At 46.9% G+C, this 20,964-nt stretch overlaps 1 protein-coding gene across 3 annotated transcripts in view; it reads left to right on the top strand.

Annotated features, from left to right (window-relative positions):
• Positions 1–20,964, top strand: part of LOC114584007 (little elongation complex subunit 2) — a 111,894-nt gene that overhangs the window by 72,866 nt on the left and 18,064 nt on the right. For all 3 annotated transcript variants that reach the window (XM_077918545.1, XM_077918544.1, XM_077918543.1), the window contains 2 exons: positions 13,825–13,884; positions 15,928–16,027. In XM_077918545.1, the coding sequence (XP_077774671.1) occupies positions 13,825–13,884; positions 15,928–16,027 (160 nt within the window). The remainder of the gene's footprint in view (positions 1–13,824; positions 13,885–15,927; positions 16,028–20,964) is intronic.

Raw genomic sequence — 20,964 nt, 5'->3', positions numbered from 1 at the left:
TATCAACAGTAATCAGAAGACAGATTAAATCAGGCATCACCATTACGTCTGGGTGGGCTCTGAGAGATTTCACTCGGGGTGTCCTTCCTTTGCTGTAATTTAAAAATCAATTAAAAATGTTGCACTTTGGGGTTCTTAATAATGTCAAAAACAGTAATTGTTTTTTTAAAACACTGAAACATTTACGGTGCGGAGGGAAGCTGTTTCAAGCCGGGCCGGGTCGGGGGCCTCCTGCCCGCCCTCCCCGCTTCCCTTCCCGAGGCGAGGCTGAGTCAGAGGCGGGGCGGGCCGGGCTGGCTTCTTGGCTCTGGAGGGCGGCGCCTGCCGCGGCCGGAGACGCGCGGGACCCGCGGCTGCTACAAAAACCCCACCCCGCCCGCCTCTCGCCCGTGCTCAGCCGGACTCGGAGTCTGCAGCCGCCGCCGCCTGCTCGGTAAGTCTCCGGGGGCGCTGCATCCGGAGCGGCTCCGCCTGGATTGACTCCGAAGTGATCTGGATTGAATCTGGATTGACTCCGAAGTGAGGCGGCGGGAGAATTGCACTGCCTTGGTGCGCTTCCATGAGAAGTCAGTCCCGTTGAGTTCAGTGGGACTTACTCTCGCGTAAGCGCGCTCGACTCAGCCTCTCCTTTATCGGGGGGGGGGGGGGAGCTGCGTGTGTCTGGTGGGCAAAGGTTTGCCCTGCAAAGGAGCTCGGGGAGGATTGGGGCCGGCGGGGCTGCGACGGCTGGGAGTGGCCCTCGGTGCGCTTCGGAGAATGTCTCCATAGATAGGATCGGGCGTTTAGGCTGACGTCCTGCCAATCCTGACTTGTAGGGATGCCATGCGTCCTGAATTTTCCGGACATTAACGGGATTTCAAAAGCATAATTGACGTCCGGGGGGGAATTCCCGAAAGGTGGCGCTTCTTTGTCCTGGATCTTAGGAAGTCAGTCGCCTTCCTGAAAAAAGCTCAAGAACTTTCGAGGTGTCCAGTGGTAACTCTGTAACTTGGGAGCCAGAGTCGCATGGGCGTGAAGTGTGCAGGGACACCCAACTGTCAAAGCAGAAATGCAAAATGGAAAAGATTTCTCGGCTGTTCAGAGTGCCAAGAAGCTCCTTAAAAAATATAGAAAAGGGGAAAAAATAAAATTTCATTCTGCTGGGGTGAAATGCAAGCTAGCAGAATGTGACAAACATTTTCTAGTGTTGTCTTTCTGCTTACTCATCTCTTGCAATGCATTTGATTTTAATTTTTGCTAATTCACATACCTGGCTGCATTCTCAGCCCTTTTCTGCATCCTCGATCCCCGGGTCTTGGGTGCCCAGCCCCTGGCCTGTAGACTCCCCCAAGCAGAGTTGGGTGCTGTGTGTGGAGTCTCTGCTTCTGTCCCTTCTTGGTCGAGGTGGAAGGGACCCTGAGGGTCATCTAGTCCCGCTCTCTGGCGAAGAGTCTCTTGCTCTAGCTGGTGAGGCAGCATCCAGAGACGCCCAGGAGACAAGAGTTGCAAAATGGATAACTTGGGGACCTTTGGAATGAGGGGCCAGTTGAAAATGCTATTAATAATAAAGCTTTTGAATGGCCAGACCAGGCTTTAAGCCTTCTGTGTGAGCTGTAGCCTTGCATGCTTTGGGGACAGCTGAAAGAGAGCCGCCTTCTTTTCTGGGTTGTCGTGCTGCAATAACTGTGTTCATTTATTCACCACCCCTCTTTTTGGCCCTCCAACTCCAGGAGGCAAGGATCCAGTATCCAGGCTTGAGAGCTTTCCTTTAAACGTTTCCACCTTGTGTGTGGGCACAACCCCCCCCCCCCATGCGTGACTCCCTTTCCCCAAGGCTTGTGTAGGAGACGGTCCCACCCCTTGGTGCCCTCTCTGCCAGTGGCCCATTGCCAGCAAATCCCAAAGGGCAGCCCAGGGGGCAAGGACTGGATCACAAACGGCCCTTCCAGAGCCCATCCCGAGAGGAGAATAACTGGTCATGATGGTGCTGTGTTAATTTCCCTGCCTGCCTTTGCTGGCTGTGGAGATTCCCGCTCTTGGCTATTAGTTTCAGTCCAAGCCTTGGGTGTGTCCGCCTTCTCGCCCGAACGGCTCTCCTGTTACGTCATTCTGTGAAATATGCTCTTCTCACCCCACACGCCAGAGCGTGGCATGTTGCAGCAAGTTGTGCAGTAAGCAAAGATTTACTGAGAAAGGGCCACACCCGTCCTGCATGCTCCGTTTGGGGGAATTATGGATGACTGCAGTGCCTGAGTAATAGGAGGAGGCTGCCCCTGAATGAAGTCCACAACCCCCACAACATCTCCCCAATTACCCCCCCCCCAAAAAAATCTTCAAAAACCAGTTGCTACCTCTGGCCCAACAGTAATCTAACATCTGGATGATTGCATAATCTTTGCAAGTTTCTTGTGAAATGGTTGCGGGTGTGGGTGTGTGTATGTATGTGTCTCCTGCAGATATTTGCTTGTTTTCTGAACATAGCTCACTATCTCTTGACCTGAACCTACTTTCCATGGTTGTTGTGAGGCTAAAAGGGGGGCAGTTGTTTTTGTTTTGTAACATGTTATAGTAAAAACATATTTGTAAATAATTTTAAGGCCACAGTCCTAATTCTACTGACCTGGGATGAAGCCCCATTCAATTCAGAGTGACTCACAGTGCAATACAAAAGTTAATTTGGTGAACCAAAATTCTGCAGTTGCTCAGAGAAATTAATAAAAGATTTAAAGTAGCTGCATTTCTGAAGTATTTATCAATGCTTGTTTTGTCTGCAGTGGAACATTCCTCTTGTACAGATGTACAGTATGGTGTTTTATAAATGTAGAAAATGGCTTCTGCATTTCTCCCCAGTTTCCTGACTTCTAGAATGTGCTTCTGACAAAGCAGGCTTGAGTCCAGCCCACTAAAACTCCTGCTGCAGTAAATCTGATGGTTGCAAAGGAGCCACAGGACTCCTGGTGCCAACACTCAGCAGATATTGGCCACCCTTCAGGAGGGCTGCAATACACCAGCCTTCCCCAACATTGTTCCCTCTTTTTCGTACCGCCGCTCCCATCTGGCTGGAGCTAATGCAAATTATGGCCCAACCTGGAGGACACCAAATATATGTACCCCTAGTTAACAGCAACATCTTTGGAGGCTTTGGGGACCTGACTCTTCCCTCCCTCCAGGTCCAGAAAGTCATAATAGTGTAGAATGTCAGGCTGGTTCAAATCTTGACTCTGTGGTCAACTGAGTGACCCTGGCTCAGCTTAACCTCCTTTGCAGGGTGATCATAGAATGATAGTGATCCTGATCATAGAATGACAGAGACCCTAAGGGTCATCAAACCCAATCCCCTGCAAAGGAGGAGTCTCAACTAAAGCATCCATGACAGACGGCCACCCAGCCTCTGCTTAAAAACCTACAATGGAAAATCCACCACAGTCTTTTCCACTGCCAAACAGTTCTTACCATTGGAAGGTTAAGATAAAAATGGGTGTGGCGAAACCATGCATACTACCCTGTTCTCCTTGCAGGGAGAGAAATGTGGTAATTTTCTCTCTTTCCTTTGCCTCTAGAGTTGGGCAACTGACATTTGGCCCAGGGGTTTCCTGTTGCTACCTTCTGATGCGTATACCCTTTGATTCTGTGGGATGCCTTTGTGAAGAAACCATCGATCAGTGTAGTTGTGTGAAGCTGCAAGTCACAGTTGACGTGAAATACGGGTGGGAGGGCAGTGAAATCTACCCCAGGCTGGCTCATGAGCAGAGCTCTCTTGACTTGTAGGTGCTGGCACAGCCCAGCAACACAGCCTTGCCTCTCCTTCCAGCTAAATAACCAGCACTGCAAAAATTAAAAAGGTTCATTTTTTAAATAGTGCTTTCAAACACTGAGTAGGAGAGCTGGCTTCTCTTCCTGCCTCCTCCCTGCTTTGAACTTAATTAAGTTCTGCTGCAGAGTTTGGCATGATCTCATTCTGGCTTGCTGTCTTTGTGGGTTCCGTTTGCAGCAGTGACTGCCTGCCTTTTCCTGCAAAATACTTATCAAAACGAGAAAGCTTTCAGCAATTCTGTTTTGGTTTAGAGAAGGCCTCCCCCCTTCTCACCGTTCCTGTGGAGGTAGACCTCTTGGGTGCGTCCTTTGGGGCAGCTCTGTGCCTCCCTCTCCTCCTTGCAGCCCCACATTCCTCCATGGCCACGCCCAGCCTTCCTTGGAGACGTGGCTCACACAAGCTCAGGGTTTCCATTCTCTCATTCTGAAGACTTCTGAAACTTGAGCAACACCTTGCTTTTTGTTTTTCTGTTTTTTGCCATCCCCAGAGGGGCCACTCCCTTTCAGGCTAGCACAATGGCCCTGGCCATGCCTAGGGAACAGTGCCAGGAGCTCCTCTCTCTCCCCTTTTCTTGGACTTGATCTGTGCGTCCAGAGAACACTCCGAAGGCTGGTTCAAGGACTTGGCTGGGGCAGAAGGAAGGTGCCAAATGCAAGACAGAGAGAGGATTGGGGCTTTTTTAAAAAAAGGGTGGCAATGTTTAGTCAATTGATTGGTTACTTACTTATTTCATAAGATTTAAACACCACTCAATTGTTAAAACCCAAAGTGGTTTCCAAAAAAGATAGAAAAGAAGAAGTGCGGGTGTTGCTGTGGGTTAAACCACAGAGCCTAGGACTTGCCGATCAGAAGGTTGGCGGTTCAAATCCCTGTGACGGGGTGAGCTCCCGTTGCTCGGTCCCTGCTCCTGCCAACCTAGCAGTTTGAAAGCACAAAGTGCAAGTAGATAAATAGGTACCGCTCTGGCAGGAAGGTAAACACCGTTTCTGTGTGCTGCTCTGGTTCACCAGAAGCGGTCTAGTCCTGCTGGCCACATGATCCAGAAGCTGTCTGTGGACAAACGCCGGCTCCCTCGGCCAATAAAGCGAGATGAGTGCCACAACCCCAGAGTCGGTCACGACTGGACCTAATGGTCAGGGGTCCCTTTACCTTTACATTTAAGAAGGATTAACAACAATAATTTATGACTTTTCAAAAGTTAAAATAACAGTAAGCTAAAAACAGATAAAAATTTACATCAGCTTTCTAAACATCTAGGGTAGGCTTGACTACACAATACTGTTTTTAGCAGGCACCAAAATGGGTACTGTGAAGGTGCCTGCCTGACATCAATTGGCAGGGAGTTCCAAAGTGTAGGTGGTGCCACACGAAGACATTGAGTTCTTTAAAAATTCAGAGCATGTATTATGTTGGCACCTGAGCCCAGGAGAAGGTGCCTCTTGCAAAGCAATCCAACTTGGATGGCTTTTTTAGAGGACTGGACAGATTCATGTAGGGGAAGGCTATCAATGGCAGGTGCCCCCCAGGCATCTAGCTGCCCACTGTGAGAACAGGATGTGGCCCATATGGGCCATTGGCCTGATCCTGCAGGCTCTCCTTGCGTTCTTTTGAAAGTTCCTTCTAAGGATTCTCCGCAGAGTTCTCCTTTGTGAATTAAACTGTATGGCTTCCACCGGGGCAGGCAGCGTATTCTGTGCTGCCCCTGTTCCTCATCTGCTTGAATGGCACCAGGCTATTCCGGCACGCTCTGGTCGAGTTTTGAGCATGTGTAGATCTGAACTTGAATCCATGTCCAGCTGTGATGCCGCCTTGAAATAATAATTTTACCTATTAACACACATTTTAAAACCTCAAGGAGAAACAGAAAGCTCATGGTGATTATGCCTCTGGTATGTTTTGAGCTTTAAGGGTTATGGTGAATTTTCTGGAATTAAGTAGCTCTAAGTTTCACATGGCATCCTTGGAGTGGGGTAAATGAAGGCCCTGCGGCTTGGGTGATTCTCATTCTGCCCCATGGGATGCAGATGTATCTTACTCTTCATCACACTGGGCTAAACAACACAGCCTTTAGTTCCTTCTTCCATTAGGAGCCAAGTGGTGTATCCAGCTTTGGCAACTTTCATACCATTCATTTAAAGCGCTATGATCCCAACTTTAAACAGTCATGGCTTCCCCCGCCCCAAAGAATTCTGGGAGCTGCAGTACATTAAGGGTTCTGAGAGTTGTCAGACAGTTCCCAGAGTGGCTTAACAGTCGATCTCTCTTCCCAGGGAACTCTGAGAATTGTAGCTCTGTGAGGGGAATAGGGGTCTCCTAAAAACTCTCCGCCCTTTGGGGGAAGCCATGAATGTTTAAAGTGATGTCATAGTGCTTTAAATGGATGGTGTGGCCAGAGTACTTCTCAGGGTCTCCTCTGGGAAAATGTGGTTCCAGGGGAGGCTGGGCTATGATTAGCCCTCAGGCAGCCCCCAACTGCTGACCTCCTTGCTTACAACCAGTCCAGGGGGTGGCATGGCCTGTCAGCTGCCTCCCCCTCCTTCGTCTCTGTGTTAACCCACTTGGAACTCAGCAGGGAGGGAGGGTGGGTTTGCCTGCCATTGGCTCTTGCTCCCCCCCCCCCCGTGGGGCTGCCCCCCTTCCTCCCTGCCAGCATCAGCCGCCACTGCTTCGTTCAATACCACCGAATGGATGCTATGCCTTCTGCTGCACTTAGATTTCGGTACAGTACATCATTTGGTTGAAAACGGATTTGTGTCAATTTGCCTGCAGGCTTGCAATCTTGGTTTAAAGCTCTGTGTCGAATGAGAGCTTGTGTTCCTTCTATAATAAGAAAGAGCAAACCCTTTGTGCTTTTTGTGTTTCCCATTTCTGAGCTGTTGATAGATGTGACAGGGTAAACCTCAGGGTGAGTGGCAGACCACTGTCCCTAATACCTGGATCAGGCACAGCTCTCTTGAAGGGTGCACTGTTCTGTGCTTAAGAAAAAGCAATAATTTTTGGCAATTGGACTAAATTGTACATTTTATGCTATTCAGTTAGAATCAATTGAGTTCTGGACAATTTTGCACAAATGTTAGGTGTACACAATTTTGGCTGGGTTTCCATGCTAAGCTAGACCCTTAATTTTTGTTGCTAAAGTCTAGGCAGTGCAAGCTGTGACAGAATTATAGCCTCAATTACTTACTGGGCAGAGGAGATTGCGGGAATTGATGTATATGCTCAGATGGGGTCTCAGGGCTACAGCGAAAGAGGGAAGGCATTTCATAGTCTGATGTTTGCAAACACCTTGGGAACTCTGGCGTAGGGTTTTTCTTGTGTCTGCGTTTTCCAAGTCTCTAGTGCAGGCAGGCGTAAAGAACCTGTATCTCTCCATTGCTCCCCCCCCCCACCCCCAGCCTGACCAGCAGTCGAGGATGATTGGAGAGGGGCGTTTCCCACCCCTTCCCTAGTGGTTTGTGCATTTCCAACTCTTCACTGGACTCATGAGGACTAGAGGCCTCCTGCCACAGTTGAAAAATGCAAGAGTCTGCAGCAGCTCCCAGATCCTGTGTAGTTGGCAGTCCACAGTTCACAGCATAGCCACGCAGTTCAAGATCTGTGACCTCATTTATCTTTTAACAAACTCATCTTTGCAGAATTCCCATCTTCCTGTTCTCTCCCTCCCTCCCTCCCCCATGACTGGGCTGCAATAGCTTTTCTCTGATTGGCCTCCATTTACTACAGTGTTATGTGGCAACTCAGCCGACATTCCAAGGGCGTGTTGGCTGAATCACTGGACTTGGTTCTCCCTCTGCCCTGCCTTTTTCTGCCTTGTCTCAACAAGCCTGCTTGGCTGTGGTTTTCATTCAGTTTTGTAACTGAAGCTCTTTTAAAAATCAGTTGGTGCTCTGGCCGAGGCTATTTTTATTGCAATGACTTTCAACTCCTGGTGTAACTGCTGGGCTAGGGCAGACAGTGGCATTTCCTTTAAATTATTATTATTATTATTATTAAAATGATGTAAGTTTAAGTGTGTCTCTCTGTGTGTGCCAGTGTGGTGCAGCGGTTAGCAGACACTCCAAGTGTCCTTATTTTCCAGGGACAGTCCCAGATTTACAGATGTCGTCCGGGTTTCTGATTTGATCTCGGAATGTCCCACTTTTCCTTATGACATCCCTATTTTCATTGGGAAATTTTTGGAGGGGATGGAGTTTTGTGACCGCGGAGCCAAGGAGATAATTAACTATATCTTTAGAAGGCATCTGAAGGCAGTCCTGTAGAGGGAAGTTTCTTTAATGTTTTATTATATTTTTATATATGTTGGAAGCCTCACAGAGTGGCTGGGGCAACCCAGTCAGATGGGTGGGGTAGAAATAATAAAATGATGGTGATGGAATAGGACATCCCTATTTTCATCAGAGAAATGTTGGAGGATATGGGTTAGAGTGTTGGATTAGGACCTGGGAGAAACCTGGATTCCAATCTGGACTTTGCCATGAAGTTCGCCTGCCTCTAAACCTGATCCTACCTCAAAGGATTGTTGTGAGGATAAAATGCCAAAGGGGGGGGGAGGGCCATGTGGGCCACCTTGAGCTCCTTGAAGAAAAAGGTGGAACCAGGGCCATCTTAAGCATATCCAGCGCCGTGGTGCAAAGCTCCCTCTGCCCCCCCCCCCCGTTTCCCAGAGTTTTTTTTAGGGAGGTCGGGTGGGGCTGGAGGAGGCGGGCAGCAGCTGGAGGGCAGCTCCTCTGGTGGGAAAGAGGCAGAGGCTGGACATGGTGCCTACTGGCTCAGCTGGCCGCTTCGTGCCATGGTGGCCACAGCAGACGGAGGCTCTGGGCGCGGCGCGGTGCTGCTTTGGCGCGGCATGGTGGAGGCGGGCGAGGGCAGCGAGCTAATGCTGGGAGGCGCTGTGTCCAGCCTCTGCCTCTTTCCTGGCGCCCTCCAGAACTTGGCGCCCTGGCGCCCCGCGCCAATAGCCTCTTTGGGTAAGACGCCCCTGGGTGGGACGCAGATGCAATAAAATATGCAGAGCTTTTTTTTCAGTCGGAATTTGGCAGAACTCAGTTCTGGCGCCTCCCAGGTGGGCGCCATTGCCATTATTAGAGAAGAAGGGAGGCATTCCTGGTGTGTTCCAGCACCTCTTTTTCTAGAAAAATCGCACTAAATATATGAATGGTACCTTATAGCTTGATAAGCTTTGATTAATGAGCGAAACAGTGGGGGTATCAAATGTATCAGGACACCATAGCTGGGGGTGAGGTGGGGGCTCTGCATTACTTAGGTGGTTTTTGAAGGCGATTGGGGCGAGTCAGGGGAAGGTGGATCCCAATAGGCCTTGGAAGCACAACTATTTATTTGAATTCCTTTAAAGCCACACCCTTTTCCCATTCTGGAGCACTTAATGGGAACAGAACATTGAAGCAATAATACAGTACAAAGAGTATCATAGAGTCACAAGACGGCAATAAAATGGCTGAGATTAAAATATTGATGGGACCACAACCCAGCAGCAGTCTGCTCTATAACCCAAATGCCTGGATTAACGGGAATGTCTTCAGCCTTAAAAGTTTTTTTTATTGGTTGGGGTGTGCCTTTAAAGCACATCCAATGCACATATAAATTGCATTCCTTTCCAAATAACCCTGGGAGCTATAGTTTGTTAGGGGGGCTGAGAATTGCTGCTCTGCGAGGCAAAAACTGCAGTTCCCGTGATTCTTTGGGGGGAGTTGTGTTCTTTAAATGTGCTTTGAATGTGCTTTAGATGTATGGCGTAGATCCAATGTAATCTTTGAGCAATCTAGGGCTATAAGGAGCCAGCAGGTTTGCATACTATTTGCTGGGGAGACGTCTGCCCCTTTCATGTCTTGCATGTGGGCTTCCTGGAGGTATCTGCTCGACTGCTGTAGGAAAATAAAGGCTGGACTATATAGCCTGTTGGAGGCTGCAGTAGACCTATTCTCTCTTCCTTCCCTCCTCCTCTTCCAGTTTCACCACCCGCTCCTTCAACGGACACTTCTGCAAGTTGCAGAAAGAAGCTCACTGGTCCTTTTTGAAAGTTGTTGTGTTAAAAACAGCCTTTTGCATGTACTCCCATGTAATTAAAGAGTCCTCTGCTCAACTGCCTGAGTTTGCAATAAGATGGAATTGCCCCTTTAACAGTCTCCTTTAACAGAGGGATTAACTGTAACCCCAATAATATTGGATCCCTCATAGTAGCAACAGTTACTGTTGCTATGATGGCTCTCGCCCTCTAAGATCACTTTCGTTTTTCTCCTTGGACCCAGAGATCAAAGCACATCTCCCCCCCCCCCATAGGAAATTGTCCCCCTTTACTTGTTGGGCTGCCCAGAACTACACATACAGTCTTGGGGGGGGGGGGAATAGGCAAGAGGCATACGGTCTTAAGTTTGGTTTCCTCCCTTTTCACATCGGGTTGTCCTAGTCATTTATATTTTAAGATGTCCCTACAAAAATCTGTACACATTTTTCTGTTTATTTTCTCCAATATATTTGTTTAGTGTGGAATCATGATGAATTGGGGGGGGGGGGATTCTTTCCACAGATAAAAAACCTTTATACTTTGATTGTAATGGCATACACACTTTCCCCAAACGTGCACATTTTTGCAAGCCTGTTTTGCTTGGAGAACTGTGTTGCAAAATTCGGAGGCCTGAGATTTGGGAGATTGCTGTGCTTCCCTAGGCTTATTGCTTCAGGGACTTGGAATTAGACCAGCTCTTCGAGGTTGTTCTGAGGTTGGGGAAACCATGGGGTGGACTGGATGACCTTCTGGTAGGTAGCTGTTCAGCGCCACTCACTTTCATGGCTGTGTGTTTCTACCAGGTCATCAGTGCTTGAGCAAGAGGAGGGAAGCTGCTTATTGTCCACCTACACCCACACAAACACACCCTGCTGTGACTGTTGCACCTTCATAGGGTCACACAACAGATATTCTCTCTCTCTCTCTCTCTCTCTCTCTCTCTCTCTCTCTCTCTCTCTCACACACACACACACACACACACACACACAGCCAGTCTTCAGTATATTTGAAAAGTGAGCACAGCTGCTGCACACAGCGTACCATTGTCAGATGCTGTTTGGCAGCTGAAATATTTGTCTAACCTAAGGAATTTGGGAGTTCTGTTCTCATGCCTGATTTCCAGGAATGCAATGGTGGGGCCTGAATTCTTCTCAGCAACACCTTTTGTACAACAGCTGCCCCTCCTTCCCAGATTTTTGAGCTCCTCCCAGCCCAACAGAGCTATTTGGCTTGCAAAGGCATTGAAGATACAGGGAGTTAAAAAAACTTGTTGGAAGAGAAGAAAGCAGGTTAAAATCAACACATTTTCCCCCTGACTGGCTGCTTTGGCCTTTTCAACACCTTTGTTATTTCAAGTTGCCAGCCTTTGTACTTCTGGGTTTTTTGTCTTCTTTTTTTTTAAAGACTCTTCCAAATCTTCAAGTTACTAGTCCACAAATGCTTTTCTGCCCTGCCTGCCTGCCTGCCTCCCTGCTACTCATTTGTAGTCTAGGTTCTAATACTAACAAAGGTTCTAAACTTTTGTTTCCTGTTGAGTCTACCTATTGACAGTCCCCAAAGTGGCTACTGTAAAACTGAAATATTGCAATTAGTGCAGTAATTCCAGAACAGTGCAATGAGAGACCTACTACTTTATTGCAATAAGTAAATTGAATTAAATATTGCTATGAGTCTAAAGTATGAATAAAAAAGAATGCCTTTAAGAGGCACTTCCACAGTATTTCCTGTTATTGGCCATCACTTGCAGGGGACAGAGCAAGGCTCTGTGTCAGGGGAAATTTAAAGTACCCAATCACTCCTGATGCAAAGTTGGAGTGGAATTACTCGTTGGAGGAGGATTCTTGTTGCATCTCTGTGTAATATGCTGCTCTCAGCTGGACTCCATCCACTGAAGGAGCACACACCCAGACAGTGTTGAACCATAAGAGATGGGATCCTGACCCCTGTAGTTTCCAATAGTCAAGCTCCTTGAGTTTGTAGTTGTAGTTTCCAGTTTTAATCTGGAATGTGGTCTGTGTTTCTGTGTGTCATTTAACTGCTGGAAATGTTTGGAAACTTCCTTAAGATCAGTTTCGGTATTTTGGCATCTGATTTTTTTTTATTTTATGTCATGTGAGTGGAGAGGCCTATATCTCGCCAGTTAGGTAGAGATGGTTTTGTTTCATTTTTCTCCTTCACTAAGCTCAGCCTGGGACTTCAAACCAAATTCACATTTTGACACTGAGGCTGCTACATTGCTCAAGTTCTAAGAAGCAATTGGCTAAGGGCACCTGTAGACACTCCCTATTTATGCTGGCCGAGGTCAATGGGAGCTGCAATCCAGAACCTCTGGAGGACACTGGGAGATGGGCAGGGGTCCTCTGAACCTGGTTCACTGCCCCTTTGCACTGCCCCTTCAGGATGTGATTTGCATTCGGTTGCTTTGCCCCCTTTTCCTCTCTTTGAAAGCCTGGAGCTCCTTTTTCTTTCATGGGGCTTCAGGATGGGTGAGAGAGGAGTGGAACCAGGAGCCTGTGAGTTTGGGCATTGGCCAAGCCTGTTCCTTGGCAGGACTCCTTCCCACGTTTCACTCGCTGCCACACCCTCAAGCTGCCTTGTTCTCTTTGCCAGCTTTGTTAGCTGTTCCCTTGGTTGGGAGCACTTAATTTATTTGTAAAAAGCCTTAATGGCGTTCTGACGTTAATCCCTGCATGACAGCCCTTTCTCCGTTTAATTCATACTTCACAGCCTGAAAGCCATTTATGCAACTAGCCTTAACTTACCAGAATAAAAGAAAATATATGATCCACTTTGCCTTTCCTGTTTTTAAGCATTCAGTTTCACTCAGAAGATCCCACCCGTCTTGTATGTCAGGGCTGGCTCTGCCTCTCCTCAGGAGGAGGCCACCCACTTGCAGGAGCAGCAAATGAATTGTCATTTTGATAAAATACTTATATTTTTATTTAATGGGGAATTCTAGAAAATAAAATGTAAAAAATGGCAACTGTAGCCCCAGTTGGGCTCCCTAATCGTAGATTGCAGCGTTGGAATGGGTCCTTAGGCTGATCTAGTCCCAACTCCTACAACACTGGAATCGCAGCTAAATAACCTGGTCAGACGGCCATCCAACTTCTGTTTAATAACCTCCATGAAGGAGAGTCCACCACCTTCCAAGGTAGTCTTTTCCACTATGGAACAGCTCTTACGTCAGAAAGTTCTTCCTATGGTTCAGTTGGAATCTCCTTTTTTGGCATTTGAATCCATTGGTTCAGGTTCCTGCTCTCTGGAGCATCAGAAAACAAGCTTGCTCCATCTTCCAGCCTTTGAGATATTAGAAGATGGCTATCCGATCCCCTCCCAGTCTTCTCCAGGCTAAACACCCCCAACTCCCTCAACATTTCCTCCTAAGGCTTGGTTTCCAGGTAGCTTATCTTAGTCATCCGCCTCTGCACACATTTCAAACCCTAATAAATGGAGGTATTGCAGTGTGCAAGAAAGGAGGACTTGACAGTTTCTTCTGTGCTGCAGTCGGGTGTTGGTGATGTAGTGGTTTGGGTGTGGATCATTCAATACATGTGGAAAGCACCTGGTTGGTGAATTTAAATGAAATAAAGAGCATGAAAATCTTGCAAATGGGAGGAAATTTCCCATTGACATTCTTTGCTGGGATATTTGGGGAATTGAAAGGTATTGAAATAAGATTAGGGTGACGTTACAAATATCCTTCCTTCACTGCTGTCTAAAACATGTTTTCTTTTGCAGCCTGACACCCTGTTGAAATGTTGCAGCCGCATGCCCACTATGCCTTTAAAACACACCTGAACCACATTCTTTCCCTCAAAGAATTCTGGGCACTGTAGTTTCCCCTCACAGAATTGCAGTTCTTAGAAACCATTAAGAAACTACAGTGCCCAGAATCCTATGTGAGAAAGAATGGCCTTGGAATGTGCCTTAAAGGTAAAGTGTGGACTCGGCCTCAGTGCCTCTCTGCTCAAGCAGATTGACTTGAAGTCTTCTTACTTTCTTCCAGCCTTCTCTCAAGATGTCAACGGTCCACGAAATCTTATCCAAGCTCACCCTTGAGGGAGATGTAAGTATTGCTCCATTTACTCCCCCTGCTTCCCCCTGGCCCATCCCGACTTCAAACACATCTGTGTGCATGTGGTGTATTTATGTATTGGGGAATGCCTCTTTTGAATGGCACTCAAAAGTTCAAGCCGTGCACCTCTCAGGCAGCAAGTGTTGTGAAAGTTCCCTCTGGAAGTGGACCAGTGGCTTTATTTGACAGAGGGCAATGCCATGTGCTCAGAAATGCAGACATTCCCCTGGACTGAGAATAGGCTCTTTCGAAAGTTGTAGATTTTTACACTTGCACAGAATAAACCTTTTGAGGTGCAAGAGTGTGCACCACTGTTTCTAACTCAGGGCGGGGGGGGGGGGGGGGAGAGGTGGGGATGCTTTGGTGTTCAGAGGTTTGGGAAATGCTCTTTAAAGAAATGTCCTCAGGCAGTCTCTTGAGTGAGACACACCAGATCTGTTTTGCCCAGTGGGACCTGCCTGGCGGTGGGTGTGCAGCTACCTGATCCTTCGAACTGCAGGTGGAACAGATTGAGTTGAGGCCCTTCTGCAGGCCAGGCATCTGCTCCACTGCTGAGCTATGAAACCCATCCCAGACGTGTTTGATGATAAGCAAGCAAAAGAATGTGCTTTTATTCTGAGTGGTGTCAGCTTCTCCATGGTGCAATTAAACTTTTCCACTCGCTGCTTTTCTTGGCATCAGAAAGGAACAGAATCTTCTGGAAAATCTGTGTATGGTGCACATAGGCCAGCAAAAGGCCAGCTTCTACCTTGGCGGAGAGAGGTGGGAATAGCCAAGAGGTGGTAGTTAGCTGTTCAGTTAAAAAAAAGGGGGGGGAGTGTTTACACCCTCCCCCTGGAGTCTTGTATTTTTAAAGGAGAGCCTCATTGCAGCTGTGCTCAAATAACCTGTTTCACAAGCCTTGCTGGAGAGGAGGAATTATGGGTGGCAAATCTATCTATCATCTATCTATCTATCTATCTATCTATCTATCTATCTATCTATCATTTATTTATTTATTTATGAAATGTGTGTACTGTCCTTCATCTGTAGTTCTCAGGTGGTTCACAACATAAAAGCACAAAATAATAACCTAATAAGAACAAGAACAACCCCGCTGTCCTTCCACCCCGTTTGATCATTGGCCCTTTTAGCTGCAATAGTCACAGGTGCTTTTTCCCTGGAGCAAAGCTTACAAAAAGAAAGGAACCTCCCCTCCCTCCCCTAAGGGATCTTGGGGTGATGGCAGGTTCCTATTTTTGTGTTGCAATACCTCATATTTTGTGCCATTCCTGGCAGTGAAGCAAGTGGAAAAGAACATGGCTCACCTCTTGCAGGTCTTGCTGGCCTCATTGCACCGTTTCTGTTTTTGACTTTTAAAGAAGCAGAATTTATTTATTGCATGCATTTGTACACAGCTTTCTGATTTTTTTTAAAAAGTGGCCTACAGATAACAACTATTTGGAATTCAGTTACCTTTAAGCTGCACATGAGACTATCACAGTACTCAAGGACAATATCCTGGTATTGATAATTAAAAGAAATATTTTAAAAAAATGTTCCTTTTCTCCCAACACCAATAAGAACAAGTCTTTTTCCAGGGAATGTGAATGAAACAACTCAAATTTGTACTTGGTATGTGTATGTTTAATTTTTAGTTTTCATTTGGGCTTTTGTTGTTGTTTTAGTGTGTTGTTGAAGTGGGTGGTCTTGTTTAAATAAATAGAAAGTTTTTTGCTTTTTTAAAGACCCATAAGACAGCTCACAGGCAAAGTTCTTGTACATCAGGGATGAGGAGACTGACTCCTATCAGCACCGCCATCTGCTTTCTGGGGCTGATGGGAGTTGGAGTCCATTAAGGCCTCTGGTCCTGTCTTTGTTTTATGCATTGGGTCTGTTCTGTGAGATAAGAAAGTAGCCGCCCTGTCAGGTGAGAAGACGGTGCCATTTCCCCCATGGATGTTAGGCTGGCTTTCCTCTTGCAAGAACAGAGCTGCTGATTTAATGGAGCCAGTTTGGAAGGTCATTCCCCCCCTCTCCTCTTCTCTCCCACAGCATGCTCTCCCTCCAAGCGCCTACGCCACAGTCAAGGCATACGGGAACTTTGATGCGGATCGCGATGCTGCAGCCCTCGAAACCGCAATCAAGACTAAAGGTAGGGCTGGGCAGGGGAGACCCTCTGTCCTCCCTTGGCAGCTGCCATGTCTTGGACTTGCCACCGTCAAGCATTACTTTATTATTATTGCTTATTAACTTTGAATACCACCCTTCATCCGTAGATCTCAGGGCGGTTCACAACATAAACATACAATATAAAAAACGCAAAATACACAATACAATTAAGAATGAAAACAAATCAATCATCTCCTCTCCCACAACCCAATTAAAAGGGTATCAGATGTTAATCAGCCAAAGTTTTCCCGTTTTCCACTCTGAATCTGGGCATTGGCTTTAATGATGCCAGAATCCTTTCATCTCATGATAGTTTCATAGCTGTGCTGTTTCGTTCTTTTGCCTGTCAGCACATGCCAGACTTTGCAAAGGCAGTGTCTGTGGTGTGACTTTGGGTTGTGGAGCCTCATTCTGTATGGATTAGTATTGGGGGTGGGGGGCTGGACCCACCTGTATTGAGTTTCAGATTGCAAGCTTCTTGGGGCAAAGACCTGCCGCCTTCTACTTTGCAAAGCACCATGCATACAGGTAGTGGTTTATACATACATATCAACAAAATCTTGCAGCTTGTTCATAGGTGGAATTGCATCCACCTAACCCCAAACAATGAGTCACTGTGTATACTGAGTCCTCATTGGGCTGTAGCTGGGGAGGTGTTCCAGGACTTTTTTGAACTCGGACCAACTTTGGGGTCCCTCTTCATATGTATTACAGACTGCTACTGCAGTTACCTTTCGTATTTGTGATGATGCTCCCGCAGCCACCATGCTGGCTTGGTAACCTGTGAATTGGAGGTGGCCTTGCAGAATTCAGTCCATTGCATTGCATCCTTGCTTGACTTGAACAGGATTGGCCCTTAACTGATGGGCCTGTTTTCTGCAAAAAACCCCTCATCATTCTACCATTTGTGGGGCAGAAGGGAGATAACAAATGTGCAAAAATGGAATTCACCTAGTTTGGAGAAACGGGGGTGTGTGTCCTGTGGTTACTTCATGGAACATCTGGATCTTTCTCAGAGCAGTGGCGAGAAGCTCTTGCACATCCCTTCATGTTGCTGAGAGCAAAAGCCTGAAGCAAAATAACTATTGGAAACACTTTGACCAGCCTGGCATGATTGGCAGGCCACACCTTAGTTTTTAAAAATTGGAGAGAGAGAAACGTTGATGGAGTAGACCAAAGAGAGAGCACACCTGCTGTTTTCGCTCTGGGGCTTTGTATGTACCTTGCATCTGTCAAGCACTCTGAGATGCCTGAAATTTCATTATTAAAAATAAAGAACATGCTTCTGGCCCTCAGTGTGGTGGGGGGAGGAAAAATACTCTTTGGACCCCACAGCCCTAAACTTTATCTTTTTTTCTTCTCCTATTCCTTGCTTCAGGTTCATTATATTTTTTAGTGAAAGAGGAGAAAGTCTACAAACCTCCCTTGTTCTTTTTTTGTTAGATCATGGAGTTTGCTTTGGCCTGCCCCTGTGTGTGGCAAGTGTAAGTTGCCCTTTTGCATGTGAGATGTCAAACGGAAACACCTCCCATGTGAACCTTTTGATATAAAAGATAAATGACTACGCGAGCAGCCACAAATGCGAGGCTCTGTTCCTCCCGGAGGAGGAGGAGGAGGAGGAGGAGGAGGAGGGGAGGGGCAAACCATCACTTTACAGGAGGTTGGCTAGTAGCTCATCTCACACCGGTGTCCTGAAAGGATGCTACAGCTCACAGCTGCAGGAGCTCTCCTCTTTGGAACTTCCCTTTGCAGGCCAGCTTCATGCCTCAGCTTCATGCCTTCTGTTTGGCTGTGGGCCTGCGCAGTAATTCTCACTAGTTACTAACCACATGGCTGTGCTCTGCTGCCACAGTTGGAGGCAGCAAGGTTTCCAAATACCAATCTCTGGAAGCCACAGGGAGGCAAGAGTGCCTTTGTGCTTGAATCCTGTTGTGGGTTTCCCACTGTAAGATCACAATGCTGATCTTGGCCTGATCTAGTCAGACTCTTCTTACCCTGAAGCCACAATGGACCACAGAGTAGCAAAGCAAGGCGCATCTGTTAGCCAGTGGACAAAAGTGTCTTTTCTGTTTGCCCGATTGATCAGAGCATTGCAACAGGAGATTAAGAACTCCCTCCTTCCCCTAAGACTGAAAAAGAAGAACTCTGAGCTCCATTCTTCACTGAACAGCTCACTGCCCCTCCCCTGTCTCAGCAGCTATGAGTCAGCATCCTGCTTCTGATATCCTCTTACCCTGAAATGCAAAGGGATTTTTCCAACCCTCACCTCCTGCTCCACATAAGCCAGAAGAATGAACACAGCCTGTTCCACTATCTCTGCAGACTTTGGAAGTGGCACAATTCTGCATTCTTCCTTGGGGAGAGTGACTTTTCCTGTCCGCCTGCTCTGCACTCCTCCTTAACTGCTTTTTGTCAGTACTAAGCTGGGTCTCCCTGTCTGTGGTTTGGACATGGTTGAAACTGGAAAAAGTGCCCCAGCATGATGCAGGTTCATGAATGAATGAGAGGATCTGTATAGATACACAGTGGGGCAGTGAAGAGTCCTCTGTGCACACAAGCATCTAACTACACTTCATGACCAGCAGTAGAACATGAGAAAGGATTCAGTTGCATCCTATCCTTTTGATGGCAGGCTCAAACATTTATTTATTTTTACTGAAATTTCCTTGGGCAGTTAAAATTGTCTAAGCTTTAGCCTGCGTAAAGTTTTTGAATTGTTGTCTGTTATAATTTTTATTGTTGCCTTGCATAAATTTATTATTTTATTGCTCATTGCCCTGGAATTGGATGAAGGGTGGTATCTAAACTGTGTTTGTTTGCCATGTGATGGTGTATTCACTTAGAGATCATCTTTTGCAGTCCATTCCAATCTGTCCCTTTGTAGCAGCGTATGTGGGTACTTCTGTTTTCGAAGGCATCAGCATTTGATCAATAAAAACCACCACCACCATTGACTTTCAAAAATGCCCCCAGTTTAAACTGGGGAGTAAACATTTAAAATACTTTTAATACAAGCACTTATGAAAGCTTCAGGTGCCCAGAGGCTTCCTCTTTTTCTCTTGCCCAGGAGGGAAGCCTCTTTTGAGGCAGCACCTGCTATGGCTCATATATCAGTAAACTAAAAACAGAGGTTATTGAGTTGTTATTTTTTAACCCTCCTATTTAAATGTGGGACGCGGGTGGCGCTGTGGGTAAAACCTCAGCGCCTAGGACTTGCCGTTCGCATGGTCGGCGGTTCGAATCCCCGCGGCAGGGTGAGCTCCCGTCGTTCGGTCCCAGCTCCTGCCCACCTAGCAGTTCGAAAGCACCCTTAAGTGCAAGTAGATAAATAGGTACCGCTTTATAGCGGGAAGGTAAACGGCGTTTCCGTGTGCTGCTCTGGTGCCAGTTCGCTGGAGCAGCGTCATCACGCTGGCCACGTGACCCGGAAGTGTCTCCGGACAGCGCTGGCTCCCGGCCTCTAGAGTGAGATGAGCGCACAACCCTAGAGTCTGTCAAGACTGGCCCGTACGGGCAGGGGTACCTTTACCTTTATTTAAATGTAGTTCAGCTAATGACCTTATGAGTTTTAGTTGATTTATCAGCTCAGATTTCTTTAACTGGATGGCAGTTGTTCTCCATGCGCAACAGCCTTCTGAGGAGGTTAGGCTGAGAGTTTGTGGCTGGCTGAACCCACCGTACAAAGGGTTGCTCTGGCTGAAATTCAGTATTAGTCATCACTTTGTGTCTCTCATGCTTATTTCTACTGCACCCCTCAAATGCTCAGTGAGTCATCTTTTTCTTCAATGATTCATATTCTGCCATTTGTGTGAAATGTCCCTGCAAGAACAGGCGGATCCTGTGAGCATCCCCTGGCCACAGCCCCGCATGGACTGAAATCCAACACCAGGAAATGCCAGCACATCAGTAAAGCCTGGCCCAAGATATTTGCTGCCACAAGCTGCCACAAGCCTAAATAACATCCTTCCTTCACAAGTTAACATTTGACATAAGACCCTCTGAAATGAATGGGAGCCACCCAACTGCATGGTAGTAGTCTTTCCGTAGAGTGCGGGGATATTTTTGGCTTAAAAAAAAAAGTTTTCTGGACCTCAACAGTGGAAGCAGCCATTTAGGAAGACTGAGGTGGTGCCTCACACAACTTCTGTTCCTTCCAGGGGTACCTCAGTTTACGAACTTAATCCATTCTGGAAGTCCGTTCTTAAACCAAAGCGTTCTTAAACCAAAGCGTGCTTTCCCATAGCAGCGGGGGAGTCAATTTACAAATGGAACACACTCAACAGGAAGCAAAACATGTTGTTATTCCAAGGCAAAGTTCACAAACCAAAACACCAACTTCCGGGTTTGTAGCATTCTTAATCCAAATTGTTCATAAACTAAGCTGTTCTTAAACCAAGGTACCACTGTACAGCGATTCTTCCTGTTGGACGGTGTTCCATGGCTCCATATTTGTTTCCCACTGGGCCACCTTTAATGGCACTCCCCTCTCGCCTTGCCTCAAGGGCAGGCCACCTCTGTATCTGGAACATTAGGTAAAGTGTCCATGGTGCGTGCAAGGGGATGTACATAACGTGGACATGATAAGGTCCGTGGACAATCTGCCTGAAGCCAGTTGCTAACCTTGTATCCTCCCACTACAGTTCCCATTGACTGAGTTTGCTTATATGCCGCTTTCCCAAAAGGAGCTGTGCTCAAAGCGGCTTACAGCAGCCATTCAAATCATCAGAACAGAGAACACTAGAAATACAAATATACAAAATACAGAACGTGTCAGTAAAGTCAAAATAAGAAAAACCAACAATTTAGCAAACAAAGCACAAATTTAATGTTACCAAACCAATCCCAATCTAGGCTTAAGTACATAAATAAAAAGCAAAATGAAAAATTGAAATGTTTGTCCCAGCCAGCATCTAGTGGAAT

This window comes from Podarcis muralis, chromosome 14 (assembly GCF_964188315.1).
Source record: "Podarcis muralis chromosome 14, rPodMur119.hap1.1, whole genome shotgun sequence".
NCBI lineage: Eukaryota > Metazoa > Chordata > Lepidosauria > Squamata > Lacertidae > Podarcis > Podarcis muralis.
The sequence above is the reverse complement of the archived record's forward strand: the minus strand, read 5'-3'. Positions and strand labels throughout refer to the sequence as shown.